The following is a 13382-nucleotide window of genomic DNA, read 5'->3' as shown; positions in this document are numbered from 1 at the left end:
CTTCCACGTTTTCCTTTAAGTTACTACACAGGAAGACTGTGCCACAGCAATCCTGAGTTCCTTAGTGGCTGCAAAGCCACAAATGCTGCTTGTCTCCTGGAAAAATACCTGTTTAAAGAAAGGAGATCAGTCTCATGTCCAGTTGCTTGCAAAGGCTTGGATGGAGCACCCGCATCCTTGCATTAGGTGCATTACCTGCTCTTTTGAAGTAGCCATGATTACTGTTTTCTGGCTTCTCCAGAAGCATGTGAGTTAATCTTGGGAAGAAAACCGATTCTTCCAGAGCTGAAAGTTAAGTTAGAAAATTAGAATCTCAACTGTGTTTGTAGGTAGCCAGAAATCTTACTGGGTGGGAAGATAATAGAGCAGTTTTAAGGCTGGAAATACAATAAGCTCAGTCATAATGGCTGGTTGACAGAAGGTGGCCCTGCTCAGCTGAGGGGAGTCGTGAGCTCCTCTTTGACACAACATAGGGCATGTAAGTGTGTGGCCCTGTCAGACTTTATTACAGCTGTGTCAGTATTTGTAGGAGAAAACTCTTCCTTAGGGGATGGTTTGAAATACATTCCAGGGGTTATGTGGCCACTGCAGACTGAAGTCAGAGGAGTTTTATCCCTGAGAACTAGTGGTGCAGGTACAGAACAGGGTTCTGGTGTCTGTCCTTTTGGGTGGGCTCTCTACAGATCACTGGTGTTTAGGGTTGTGAGTCGCTGGGATACACGCTATTTCCATGGCCTTCATCCCATAAAAAGCGAGCAGATTCCCGGGCTGGGAAAGCACCGACCGCGCGTTTTCTGCGGGATCTCCCGTTGGCCGGTGGCCCGAAGACAAGGACATCCGATTCTTAAAAAGTTCCCTTCTAGTCCAGCTGGGAGGACGAGCCGGTTCCAAGGAGGCTGTTCCCAGGGAACCAGCAGGTGCTGCCACCGACCGGGGGAAGCCCTTTCCCTGCGGGAAGCGCAGCGCGGGGGGAGGGAGGGAAGAACCTTTTTTCCCCCACTCACGGGCAGGAACCGCGCTCGCCCGAGTCAAAGCCCGGCTGCCGGTGATCTAAACCTGTCGGTGATCTAAAGCTGTCGGCGATCCAAAGCTGTCGGCGATTCCAAGCCCCGGCTCCGACCCGAGCGGGGGCCCCGCGCGCGCACGCGGCTCTCGGGGGCGCGCCCGGGCCCCGTCACGCGGCCCCGGGCGGGCGGAAGCGCCGCGGCCGCCGGAACCGCCGGGCCATATTTGGCTCTTCCTGAACGGCCTTTTATGGCACTTCCGAGGCCCAAAAAAGGCGTTTCCTGCCCCGGCCGTTCCGGGGCCGCTCCGCGCAGCCGCCGCGGACCCTGCGGAGAGACCGCCCCCTCCCCCGGGCACGGACCGGGAACGGCCCCGATCCAGCCCCGGGAATGGCCCCGATCCAGCCCCGGGAGCGGCCCCGATCCAGCCCCGGGAATGGCCCCGATCCAGCCCCGGGAATGGCCCCGATCCAGCCCCGGGAGCGGTCCCGATCCAGCCCCGGGAATGGCCCCGATCCAGCCCCGGGAGCGGCCCCGATCCAGCCCCGGGAGCGGCCCCGCTGCGGCCGCTGTCCCGCGCTCCTGCCGGTCCGTGTCGGCAGCAGGGGCCGAGTCGCTCCCCCCCCACGCCTCCGAAAGAGGTAGGATGCCCGCCTGACCCCCCTGCAGAGCCCGGGGACCGTGTCCACCAGGATCTTCCCCACCCCGGCTTCTCCTCTGCGGGGCCCTTCCACGAGCGACTCTTCGCCTGGACAGTCCGAGCCCGGGCGGCTGCTCTGTGCTTTATATGCACCGGATAAAAGTGATTATTAGGTTTCCTTTCCCTTTAGAAATAAGGAGCTAAAAATCGCTTAAGGCATGCTTAAGTGCCCAGTGTCTCCTGTGGGTGTCCCGTTGCGTTGTGTCCTGTTGTTCTCTGGAAATGCCACTGGAGGCTCTCTATAAAAACTGGTGAAATGCAGCTGTTACAGATATTTCTGTTGAGACTGAAAATTGCTCTGACCAAGTAGGTCACTGGCCTTGACTGAAGAGACGAGAGTTAACGAGGAGTGGAGAGACTTCTCTGCAGGCAGAGACTGTAGTGAAGAGATAGGTGACCGCGGGTCCTCCTTTCCTCCAGGGCTCCCACTGGTGCAGGTCCAGACCACAGGGGTGATTTTGTGCATCTGAGCAAGACCTCGGGTGACCCTAGAAGAAATAACTTTGTAGACTCTGAACTAGTTTCGGGGGGAGTGAAGGTGGTCTGAGCTGCAGCAGATGGCCTTGAAGGGCTGCCCCCAAGCACAGGTTCACCACTGTCAGGTTTGACTAAAGCTGGATGCAGTGGGTGAAGGCTGGCTCATGAAGAGTGTCTTTGACCCCTTCTAAACCAAACTGTTAACTAGGGCTGAACTTCTCCAAATCAAACTCTTCACTAGGTCTAGGGTATTTCTTGATTTTTTTTTGTGTAAGTGGCTGTTTATTTTAATTTTTTTTCTGTTTTTGGCCCAGTAGACTCAGGAATCCCCCAGAGTTATGTGTGTAGTTAATGTATTTATGAAGAGGGCTTGGCTGTGGGATTTTTGAGCTAAACACTCCCATGTTTTTACCCGTGTACATCATCTTAATGTAGCCCTAACAAATACTAGTTAGACCTAGAAAAGAGATTACATGCTTTAAAGTGCACTGAGACTCTAGGATGAAATATGAGCTGTAGCTAAAGAACAAGAACTTTTATAATAGTTAAGTTTTTTTGCTACAATCAAAGTGACTTTGTTTTTAAAAATCAGCCTTGACTGATAGACTTTAATGATTTATGGTCTTGACTTGATGAATGAAACTCTAAATAGCTGAGGCTGATGCTTATACATATTCTCTGGCACTTTGCAGGGTTCAGTTTGTGATCATTGTTTGGCACAGTCATAATGAAAATGATGGATGGTTATGAAGTTTATATTTCAAAAGCATCATTAAAGTATTCTTCTTGAACTTTTTTTTGAATAAGCATATAGGCTCATCTTTTTCTTTTGTGAGCTTTTCCTACTACTTTTTTGTATCTCCAAATGCCAATGATGTTACACAATGATGCCACCAATAAATGTTGATACTTGAAAGCTCTGGTCTCCAGTGTCCTCTGTTAGGTTGACCTGAGGAATACGACCTGACTTCTGCTATCCCAAGTGCTGTGACAGTGGCCTTCTCCTCTAGCAATAAAACTGTTGATCACAAATAGACTTGTGAACATCAGAGTTGGAAGTTTGATTTGAGACAGAAGTTTGATTTGATGGGTAAAAGGCAGTGAATGCCTTCAGCCTTTTGCTAAGACGCAGTTAAAACTTTTAAGCAGACTGAGCATTACTTGTTATCTGTCAGTGGCTGTTCTCCAATCTGACAAGGTTAGTTGGGGATAGCTTTAGAAGCTCTTCAAATCATGTTACGTAATGAACATGTAAAATGTGTTTATCCAAATTGGCTGCACTCATTTGACTGCACAGGTGTGTGTGGCTCTCAGGTTATCGACCTGAATGTGCCCAGCTATGGAGCAAGTCACTGAACTTTCTGGTGCATTCCAACACGTGGCATTCTGTAAGCTGAGTGCATGAACTGGAACTGTGCTTCCAGGTTTGCCTGCATTTACAGGAATTCTAGTCACATTTGCCTTGGGAAACCCTCAAAGTACTGTAAACACACCTTAGTAAAGTCTGAGCTTTGACTTCTTAGCCAAAGAAGTGTCATTAAGCTATGGAGTGAATGCATTCAGTTTTACCATTTTTAATGGTTTTGACTCTGTTTGTCATTGGAATACCTGAAAGAACACTGGAACAGAAGGAAATGAAGGACCAGACTCGATGAGGAAATCTTATTACAAATTTCCTAGAACAAAATGTCAACAGTGGTTCTTAGAATACTGTCTAGAACGTTTCTTCCTAATTAATCAGGGAACTAGAGTTGGAAACATGACAAAGTTGAAGGAAATGTGCAGCAGTAGCATTTTGTTCTGAAGATACTTGTGATTAAAGGTCTTGGCCACAATTTCTAACTTCTGTACTCTCAGGCACACACAGCCAAATGGTAGTAGGTGAAAGAAAGAGTTATGCTCAGAGTTCTTTTGTGCAGGCTTTAGAGATTTCTGATCATTTCTCAACTTCAGGGAGAGCAGCTTGTGTCATACCCGGATCCGAGCTGTTTGGCTCCATCAGAGATGGCGCCAGCAGGCTTTAGATATCCTGTGCTGCCACCTTATGTCTGGAAACAAAACTGACTTGGATGTCCTTACCAGGAAATACTTACGTTAATGCTCAAGTGACCTTGTAACTGTAGCTCTAGTCTTGAGTATGAAAACAATCACATCAAGTTATGCAGTTTCGGTTCCTTTGATTTTCTTTAGGAATCTGAGACTAAGCTTCTTGGTGGGTTTGGGGGGTTTTGGCTTTTGGTTTTTTTTGTTTGTTTGTTTGTTCGGGTTTTTTGTTGTTTCCAGTTTGTTTGGGTTTTTCTATTGGTAGGAGAGCAGTGGTGTTGTCCTTTCCCCATTCGCTTGTGTTTTTTCTTCCTCCTTCTCAGTTCCTCCCTGAACTCACAAGGAGTAGAAAGCTGTTTTATTTTCTAGCTCTGGGTGCCTGGAGACAAACACTGGAATACATATCTTTGGAGCATAACATAAATAACATGACTTACATCTAGAAATTTGTAACTTCTGTTTTCTGATGCTGCTTTTCATGGTTCATTCCTGCTGTCAGTTGGCAACAGCCAGAATGCTCTGTGAGGGCAAACTCCATACTTGTAGATTCTTGGCAAAGGATGGAATAACTCACAAGTGGGGTCTGGAGTGAAAATGGTTCTGTTAAAATAAGGCAAAGAATACAATAAATAAAAATGGGCATCCTTTTTATGTATGAAATAAATAGGAATAAAAATGCTAATAAATAGGAATTAAAAAAGGCACTTTTTCATTTTATTTGCTGACATCTCTCATTTTTTTTATGCAAGAAACCCCCTGTAGTGAGTAATCAGAACAGAGGTGTGAAAGCGAGGAGCCTTTGACTTCCACAGTGCGCTTAATTTTCCTTTTCTCCTCTCTTTCAGGACGGGAAAAAATCATTTAATTCAGCCCAGCCCAGTCAAATACTTTGGTGTTTGAGCAGCCAAACTCAAGAGCCTCCAGACCCATCAGCTTGCATTGGAGGAAAATTCGCTGGAGCAGCCAACACTGCTTCACCTCCATGGACAACCCTCTGGGTCTGGGCAAATGCAGCCCCCGAGGGAGGGCAAAAAAAGCAGGACCTTGGTCTGTGAGTGTCTGAGAAACAAGGGAGAGACAAATGTATGGATCATCCTCTGCCTCAGGGGACCAGGAAAAGCCACTGACTAAAAAACTAAAATGCTGCTCCACAGGGAGCCCCTGCACAGGACTGAACTTTATTCTGTGCTTCCTGTCAGTTCCCACGTGAGCCCAAGTCTCCAGTCTGGGTCATGCAGAACTTGAGGTACCAAGTACAAACTCTGAGTAATGTTTGTGAATTAAGGTGATAGATAGTGTATTGTTTACTTTTTCATTCCTCAGAATTTCCATGGTATTTGATATTAAATACCTCAGAGGGGTCTATCATCCTTGGGGACGGGAGAGTTCTGGCTGCAGTTCCCATCTCCCTGCAGGCCAAAGCTTGGTGTTCCCTGTGCTCCAAAGGTGGTGGATGGAAAGGTTGGAAATGCTGTTGGCACAGGCCCTGCTCAGCCTGGGCCGTGACTTTCCATCTTTCCAGCTCTTCTGTCCCTTCCCTTGGATTTTCCTAGGACCTGTGATGTGCCACGGGCAGCAGAGATGGCCAATGCCTCCCTTAGTCCCGGAGTCCCCAGGGTGGAACACAGAGAAAACAGCAGGAATATGAAAATTTCATGCACTGAGAGTTTGTGGTGCTCTGGATCAAATCTTGGATTTATAATGTTAAAGGAGAGAGTGGGGTCAGGCAGCACTTGGCTGTTTTGGGGCTTCTCTATCTCCTTGTCATTATTGTTCTTATCACTGCTATTGTTACTATTGTTAGTGTTATGTATTATCATGAATATTAAATGATTATATTTTTCTTGGTTTCCATCATTAAACTATTCTGATCTCTCCCGACGAGCTGTATTTTTAACTTTGATCTCTTCCCCACCTCACTGTGGGGGCTGCTGGTGCCCAACTGCTGGCTGGGGTTCAGCCATGACTCCGGGGAAATTTGGGGGGCTCAGAACCAGACTCACTCGGTCGGTTTTTGGGCTCCCACAGAGAGATCCAGTGCTGTGTTTGGGCGGCTCGGAACCGAGCCCGAGTCCTGCGATTCCGGGCTCATAAGCAGAGACCCCGGTGCCACGTTTTGGGGGGCTCAGAACTAGGCTCACGTGGCCAACTTTTGGACTCACAAGGAGACACCAAGTGCTGTGTTTTGGAGGCTCAAAATCAGGCTTAGAGCTTAAAAACATGACTAAATCCCGCATCCCGGCTGCGGGACGGGCGGGAGGCGGTGCCGGGCCGGGCGGGCGGTGCTGGCGCGGCGCGGCCACCGGAGGGCGCCGCTGGGGCGGGCGGGGCGGGGCCGCAGCGCTCGCCCGGTGCCCGCGGGACCGGACGGAGCCCGGAACAGACCCGGTACCGACCGGGCACCGACCCGGCACCGCTCCGGCCCGCGGCCGCCCCGCCAGGGCAGGGAGCGGGTCGGCACGGACACGGTAAGGGCGAGGGGTCGGGTCCCCCCGGCTGCGCGTTTGGCTCCCCCGCGCCCGTCCCGCGCGGTGCCGTGGCTGGGTCGGGGCTTGTCCCGTTGTCCCCCCGTCCCGCCGGCGGAGCGCGCAGGGGGCTCGTCTGCCGGCGGAACCCGCGCGGTTCAGGAGCAGGGGACAGGCCCGGGCATGTCCCGGGAGGCGGCGCCTGCGCGGCCCCGCCGTGCCCCGCACATCCCCCGCACATCCCGGGAATCACCCGCGGCTGGGGATAACCCGGGAATCGCTGGGGCCGGGGCTGACCCCGCGTGTGCCCGGCCGTGTGCCTTTGCTTTAGAGGCGGCTGTAACTCGGTGAGTTTCCCCCCGTTCGGCTGCTTGACACGCTCGCGGGTGTTTCGTTGTTGCAGATGATCGACACCCTGGCGAGCACCGAGGCCGAGGAGCTGCTGCTCCAGCTCTCGGCGCTGCTGGAGCAGGAGCTGCGGGCTCAGCCCAAGCCCGCCGGGCTCAGGCTGGTCGAGGCTGCTCACGACAATGGCCTCCGAATGACTGCCCGGCTGCGGGACTTCGAAGTGAAAGACCTGCTCAGCTTAACTCAGTTCTTTGGCTTCCGCACGGAGACGTTTTCCCTGGCTGTGAATTTCTTGGATAGATTCTTGTCCAAAATGAAGGTAAGGCTTTTTAAAGTATAAGCTCTCAGTCGTTAGCTCCTGCTCATTGCGTTGGAACATACTGGGTTTAGATGGCTAAAGGTTTAGCTCCTTCCGTAGATTCTGATTGCACCAGGTGTTCCCTGTTCAGATTTTAGTATTCTTAAGAAAGCTGTTTCCTCTGGAGAAGACAAGGAATGGGGCATCAGTGTCAACTTTAGGATGCCCATAGGCTGGGAAATGCAGAGCATCTAATGGGTCAGACCAAGACAGACTGTCTTTCCTGTCACATGGATACAAGAACATCTTAAATTACTTCTTATTTAACTGCCTTTTCAACCTGCCTGTGTATATCAAGATGCTGTTCAGCACTCAGAGTCTGGTGAAACATCAGTTAGCACTCCATTCTCCTGTGCAGAAGTGACATGCTGACCTGGGTTGTTTTTAATTGTCTGACAAGACAGGATTACCACTGTACAGTCTGGACAAGAACAAAAGCTTGTTTTCCTTGTGTGTTAAAACAGAAATGAGAAAGCTGGATGGGAAAATGATGATTTGAAAGACTTCTGAATCCAAAATAAGCAGTAAAAATGTGGACTGCAATGTCTGTGAATAAATCTATATATATATGTACATATATATATGTGTGTGTATATATATTTTTTAAAAGAGTTAGAAAACTCCAATTTTTTGTATCGATATGTACAACACTTAAAGTCCTAAAAGCTTTTGATTATGCTATTATAGAACCTCATTAAGAAACTAGTTCTACCTCAATCAAAATATATTGTTCTGCAATCTTGCTTTTTAGATGAATGAGGTGGAACTTGTAGTGTGTAACTGTCTTCTTCTTTGGTTAAATAAAAAGAATATAAGGTAAAAGACTTAGTTCTCAATCTCCAAAAAAGCAGAACAGCCCCCCTGCCTCCCATAATTTTTTCCTACAAGACATTGGTGCCTGCAGTTTGGTACTTACATGTTGTAATGGCTGATCAAAGGCCTTCCTCTCTGAAGGTAACAACAATTAATTTTTCTTTAGGTGCAGCCTAAACACTTGGGCTGTGTTGGACTCAGCTGCTTCTACTTGGCTGTGAAGGCATCAGAAGAAGAAAGAAATGTGCCCTTGGCCACTGACTTAATTCGGATAAGCCAGTACAGGTTCACTGTTTCTGATATGATGAGAATGGAGAAAATCATTTTGGAGAAGCTGAGTTGGAAAGTGAAAGCTACAACAGCCTTCCAATTTCTACAGCTGTATCATTCACTCGTTCAGGAGAATTTAAGCTGTGAAAGGTAAAATAGCTAATACTAATTTTGCTCTTAACTTCATATGATCAGGAAGGCTATGCAGAAAAATAAGCAGGGAAATTGCTCAAGTAATTGGCCTTTCTATACTTTAAAAATCCCACAAACTTTTCCCTTTATTGGTAAATATCATAAATGTGAGTATGTGTGGTTTAATATTATTTTAAACATTGTTTGCATAAATTGATCTAAAGAGTACTGCTCTCTGAGCTGAAAACCAAACTTGCTCAATGATGGTATAATGAATCTCTGCTTATGCTGCATTAAAGTATTGCTTTATTGCAAAGATTGCAAAATCTGGCTTAAAAAGATTCCTTTTGCTAGTAAGCACTAAAATTCCCTGTTGTTAAACCTGTTTTGACAATGCAACTCTCCCCAGCGTAACACAACATTTATTTTTAGCACTAGGACTGCCAAAGCTGAACACCTGTTTGACTGTAACCCTAGAACTTTTGGGACAAACGAGGTCTTTGTTTAGATAATGAACATTGTTGCTGCTTCTGTGAGTTCCCAGGGTGATGCTGCTGTGCTCAAGCTTGCATTTTTCTACATTCACTCGTCTGTTTTTATTCTAGGAGAAAGTACCTTAATTTTGAGAGACTTGAGACTCAGCTTAAGGCCTGTCACTGCAGAATCATGTTTTCTAAAGCCAAGGTAAACATCTTGAAAGTTCAAAGACAGTGAAACTACTGAAACTTAACAAAGCAGTGTTCAAAAACGTTGTCTCTCTCTCCAGCCTTCTGTCTTGGCACTGTCTATTATGGCACTAGAGATAGAAGAACAAAAGCTGCTGGAGTTGACAGAGGCATTGGAATTTCTGCAGTTGCATTCCAAGGTATGTACACGCAAAGTTTCAGGGGAGGACAGAATTAAAATGCATGCAAGGGTCTACACAGTGGGGAAGGGGCAGGTGCATTGTCATAGTGGTTTTTTTCTGTCTTTGTTGTGGTGTTTTATTGGTTTTTTTTCCATTTGGCCTGGGATATTTGGCCAAATTTTAGATGAAGAGGCTGGAAGTACATGTATGAAATAAGGATTTAACTAGTTATTAATGACAGAATCTTTTCTGTCTTGCTGTTTAGATAAACAACAGAGATTTGACCTTCTGGAAGGAACTGGTTTTAAAGTGCCTTACAGAATATTCCTCGAGCAAGTGCTCCAAACCAAATGTCCAGAAATTAAAGTGGATTGTGTCTGGACGTACAGCACGGCAGCTCAAACACAGCTACTACAGAATAACACACCTTCCTACCATTCCAGAGACCAGCTCATAAAAGGTAACTCCTTGCAAAATCAACTCCTGATAATGTAGAAGTAATTAGCTGTTAACTGCCTCAAAGTTTCTTATTCCATGTCGGTTACCTCATGGAAAATGTGTAACATAAACGCAGTAGGCCTGTCTTAGAGGCAGGTCTGTTCTCGTGTTCATGCTTGAGCCACTGCTGTACCTAAAGAAGTGACAACCTAATATATGAACACTGGAGAACTCATCCTCTGGTGTGCTGTTGGGAGCAGAAGTGTTCTATAGACATTGGGACCTCATTCAAACTAAAATTTGGAGTAAAGCTGGTAAAAAGGCAGAGAAAAAACTTGAGTCGCTCCTATTCTAAAAAAAAAAAAAAGTAAAATCAGCCCGTTAGGATGAGTTTCTTGTAATTGTTCACTTAAACCACTTAACAAGGAAGACAGTTTTAATACCATTTTACTGTTCAGTAAAGTCTAAAATCTGTAATTCAGTCATTCATGTTACTGCAGTTTTACTCTGTAGAAACTGTGAACTACTTCCTTACCCAGACTTCAATTGCAGAGGCTCCACCTTTCCTGCTGTATTGCTGTTGTCTTGCTGCATTAAGATCTCATGTTTTGTTTGACTCTTGCAGAAAGCCCTTCAGTTGACTGGTTTGTTTGTTTTTACAGGAGTACAATAAAATGAAGGAAAAAACATCCTGTGACCTTGTCAACAGGCACATGAATACTTGAGAAACAAAGTCTGAACCATGATCTTAATAATGAAGAACTCAACTCATGGAAAGAACATGTAACATTTCAGACTAAAGATCCTCCCAGCAAATACGTTCTTTTCATGATGATTGCAACAGAATGTGGTGTCACTTTTCAGTCTTATTTGGCAGACTGTTCACTATTCAGTGAAACACCACAATGCAAGGAATTTTAACACCTTACAGTTTGTAGAGCAGCTCCTGTAATCTAACCTTGGTTTACTGTAACTGCAGGTGCTGAATCATATATTTAATTTAAAAAATCGGGTTCACTTTCCGAGGATTCCATGATACTAGAAAGATACGATGTGCAGTGCTGCAGTGTGTTAATCAAACAGCAGACTAATCCCACTCACTGCTGCTGACAATAGCAAATTCCTGTCAGCCCACCTGACGTGCTGTTTGGGCAGTGTCACCACGTGTCCCTGCTGAGCAGGGCACTGGCCCTCTACCATAGACACATTAAAAATTAGCCTTTGTGATACCCACTGAACGTGTTGAGTAGCTAGAGCAGGAGGAAAGTTTAATGCATTTCCTTATAAAAGGCAGTCACTAACACAGCATCAGTAACTGCAGTGTTTTGTGAGAGCCGTAGTTTGCTGAGATTACAAATAGGAATTAGTTCCCAGAGTGTAAAACTTTGTGATACCTAATGAAGGCCAAGGGAAAGTACTGGCTCACATGCCCTAGGTCTGACATTAGTTTTGCTGTACTAAAGGTAAATGCTGATGCTGAACAGGCACATTGCCACAGGCACAGCAGGAACAGGGCTAATTCCCCATCTTGGACTGTGTGTAGGAGCAATCTGGTTGAGAAACACTGAAGATTGCTTCAACTCTGATCTCTAATGGTAACCTTTGTAAAATATAACTGTTTTTTTCTGCAGACCAGATCAGTACTTGAGGCATATCGTGCTTCTAGTGCTAACAAGGAAGTGAATAATAGGAATGTATTATTGTATGTTAGATGACTAGGGGTGCTGGAGGAACGTTGCTCATGTCCTCTTGAATTCTGCATCACTGTGGGATGGGGGATGTTAGCAACAGGCTGTGAAAACGGATTGTCATTTGGACCAGTGTAGTGGAGAAGGAGAGATCAGAGTGTGGGCTTAGGTGTTAGCCAGCCAAGCCTTCCCCATTATGGGAACAGCTGAGGGGGAAACCATTCAAACCAGTTAAACCTTTCACACAAGACTCCATACCAAAGCTCTGTCCTGGACTAATCAAGTCTCACGAGCTCATGGGAGTGACTGCACATGAACCATGTAATTGGGTATTGCACCTGCCAGAGCTCCCTGGGCATTGTCCTGGCTTGTGCAAAGCACTCCAGGGATTTGGACAAAGGTGTGCTTGGCCTACTGGGAGAGGATACAATTCTCATTGTCCTGTCTCAATATTAAGATATGTACCTTTCAATTAAACATTGAAATGTGCTTAACTGAGCAGCTTTTCTCTTTCTTGTTTATAAAACATCTTAGTAGGAAGCCTATAAAGTGACTTACACCCGAACAGTACCTGGAGGAAAATTTCCAGGCAGGAGGTAAGACATTATGGAGAAGTTTTTTCAGTTTGTTCTTGTTTGTGGTTTTTGTTTTTTTTTTTAAGAGGTTGTGGCTGCATGGGAAAGGCTGGACAACCACAAGAGAAACTCAAGGTTCTTGATTACAATTTTTTCAACTTGGCCCACAAGTACTCTAAATTCTTTGAGATGTGAATGTGTCAAGACTGAAAAGACTGACTTAAGTAGCTTAGACTGTTCAAATTTGACTTCAGCTCTTCCATTATTTATCTAATAGTACATACCATTCCAAGTGGTTGAAATGCTTCATGGCTGTGTCCTTAATGGTGTGTACAAAATTCCTCATTGGCAAATGCAAAAGGTTGTATAAAATAATAGCTGAGTTTACAATGTGGCTATTAAATTTAAAACTATATACAAAAATGTACAGCTTTCTAGATACACTGTCAACAATTTGCACACTCTATGTTGGCAATGAATAAATGCAAGATAGCATTTCCTACCTAGGGACTCCTTCCTATTCCTTTGAAAAGTCTTTATATTCTCTTACTTTTAAAATCTTGATTATTTTTATGGGGAGACTATATTACATTAACACATAAAATTATCTATATTCAGATTTTCACCTGGCCTTTAGTTTTCTAGCATTGCTTACCTGGTAGCAAGCATTAATAATTAGTGCTATATTTGACAGCACAATGCATTGTATCTTGCCTCAAATAAGGTTTTACAGTAGTTGATTTAAATCACTTTTTAGAATGACATTACAAGTTCTCAGAGGGCTGCTACAAAGGGAAAGTGTAATTGTAGCCATCCTAATATCCTTCCTGTTACAAGTTAAAAGAAAATATTAACTAAAACGGCTTTTCTTCAACAGTGAATCACAGAATGGGTAAGGCTGGACCACAGGTGGGGCCATCTGGTCCAGCAGGGTCATCCCAGAGCACATGGCCCAGCATTGTGCCCAGATGGCTCTGGAATGTCTCCAGTGAGGGAGACTCCACACCCTCTCTGGGCAATCTGTTCCAGTGCTCAGTCACTGCACAGGTAAGAAGTTCTTCCTCGTGTTCAGGTGGAGCTTCCTGGGCATCAGTTCCTGCCCGTTCCTCTTGTCCCATTGCTGGGCACCCCCGAGCAGAGCCTGCTCCATCCTCTGACAGACATGGATGAGGTCCCCTCTCAGTGTCTCTTCTCGAGGCTGAACATCCCCAGCTCCCTCAGCCT

At 46.0% G+C, this 13382-nt stretch overlaps 1 protein-coding gene across 1 annotated transcript; it reads left to right on the top strand.

Annotated features, from left to right (window-relative positions):
* The first annotated feature begins 6583 nt into the window (after positions 1–6583).
* Positions 6584–10711, top strand: CCNG1 (cyclin G1). Its single transcript, XM_017822931.1, has 7 exons — positions 6584–6692; positions 7093–7356; positions 8375–8628; positions 9216–9294; positions 9377–9475; positions 9723–9917; positions 10558–10711. Exons 2-6 carry the CDS (start codon positions 7093–7095, stop codon positions 9912–9914), a joined length of 888 nt encoding a protein of 295 aa, XP_017678420.1. The 5' UTR covers positions 6584–6692; the 3' UTR covers positions 9915–9917; positions 10558–10711.
* Positions 10712–13382: the final 2671 nt, after the last annotated feature.

Source organism: Lepidothrix coronata, unplaced genomic scaffold (assembly GCF_001604755.1).
Source record: "Lepidothrix coronata isolate B3197 unplaced genomic scaffold, Lepidothrix_coronata-1.0 Scaffold100, whole genome shotgun sequence".
In the NCBI taxonomy this organism is placed as follows: Eukaryota; Metazoa; Chordata; class Aves; order Passeriformes; family Pipridae; genus Lepidothrix; species Lepidothrix coronata.
The sequence above is the reverse complement of the archived record's forward strand: the minus strand, read 5'-3'. Positions and strand labels throughout refer to the sequence as shown.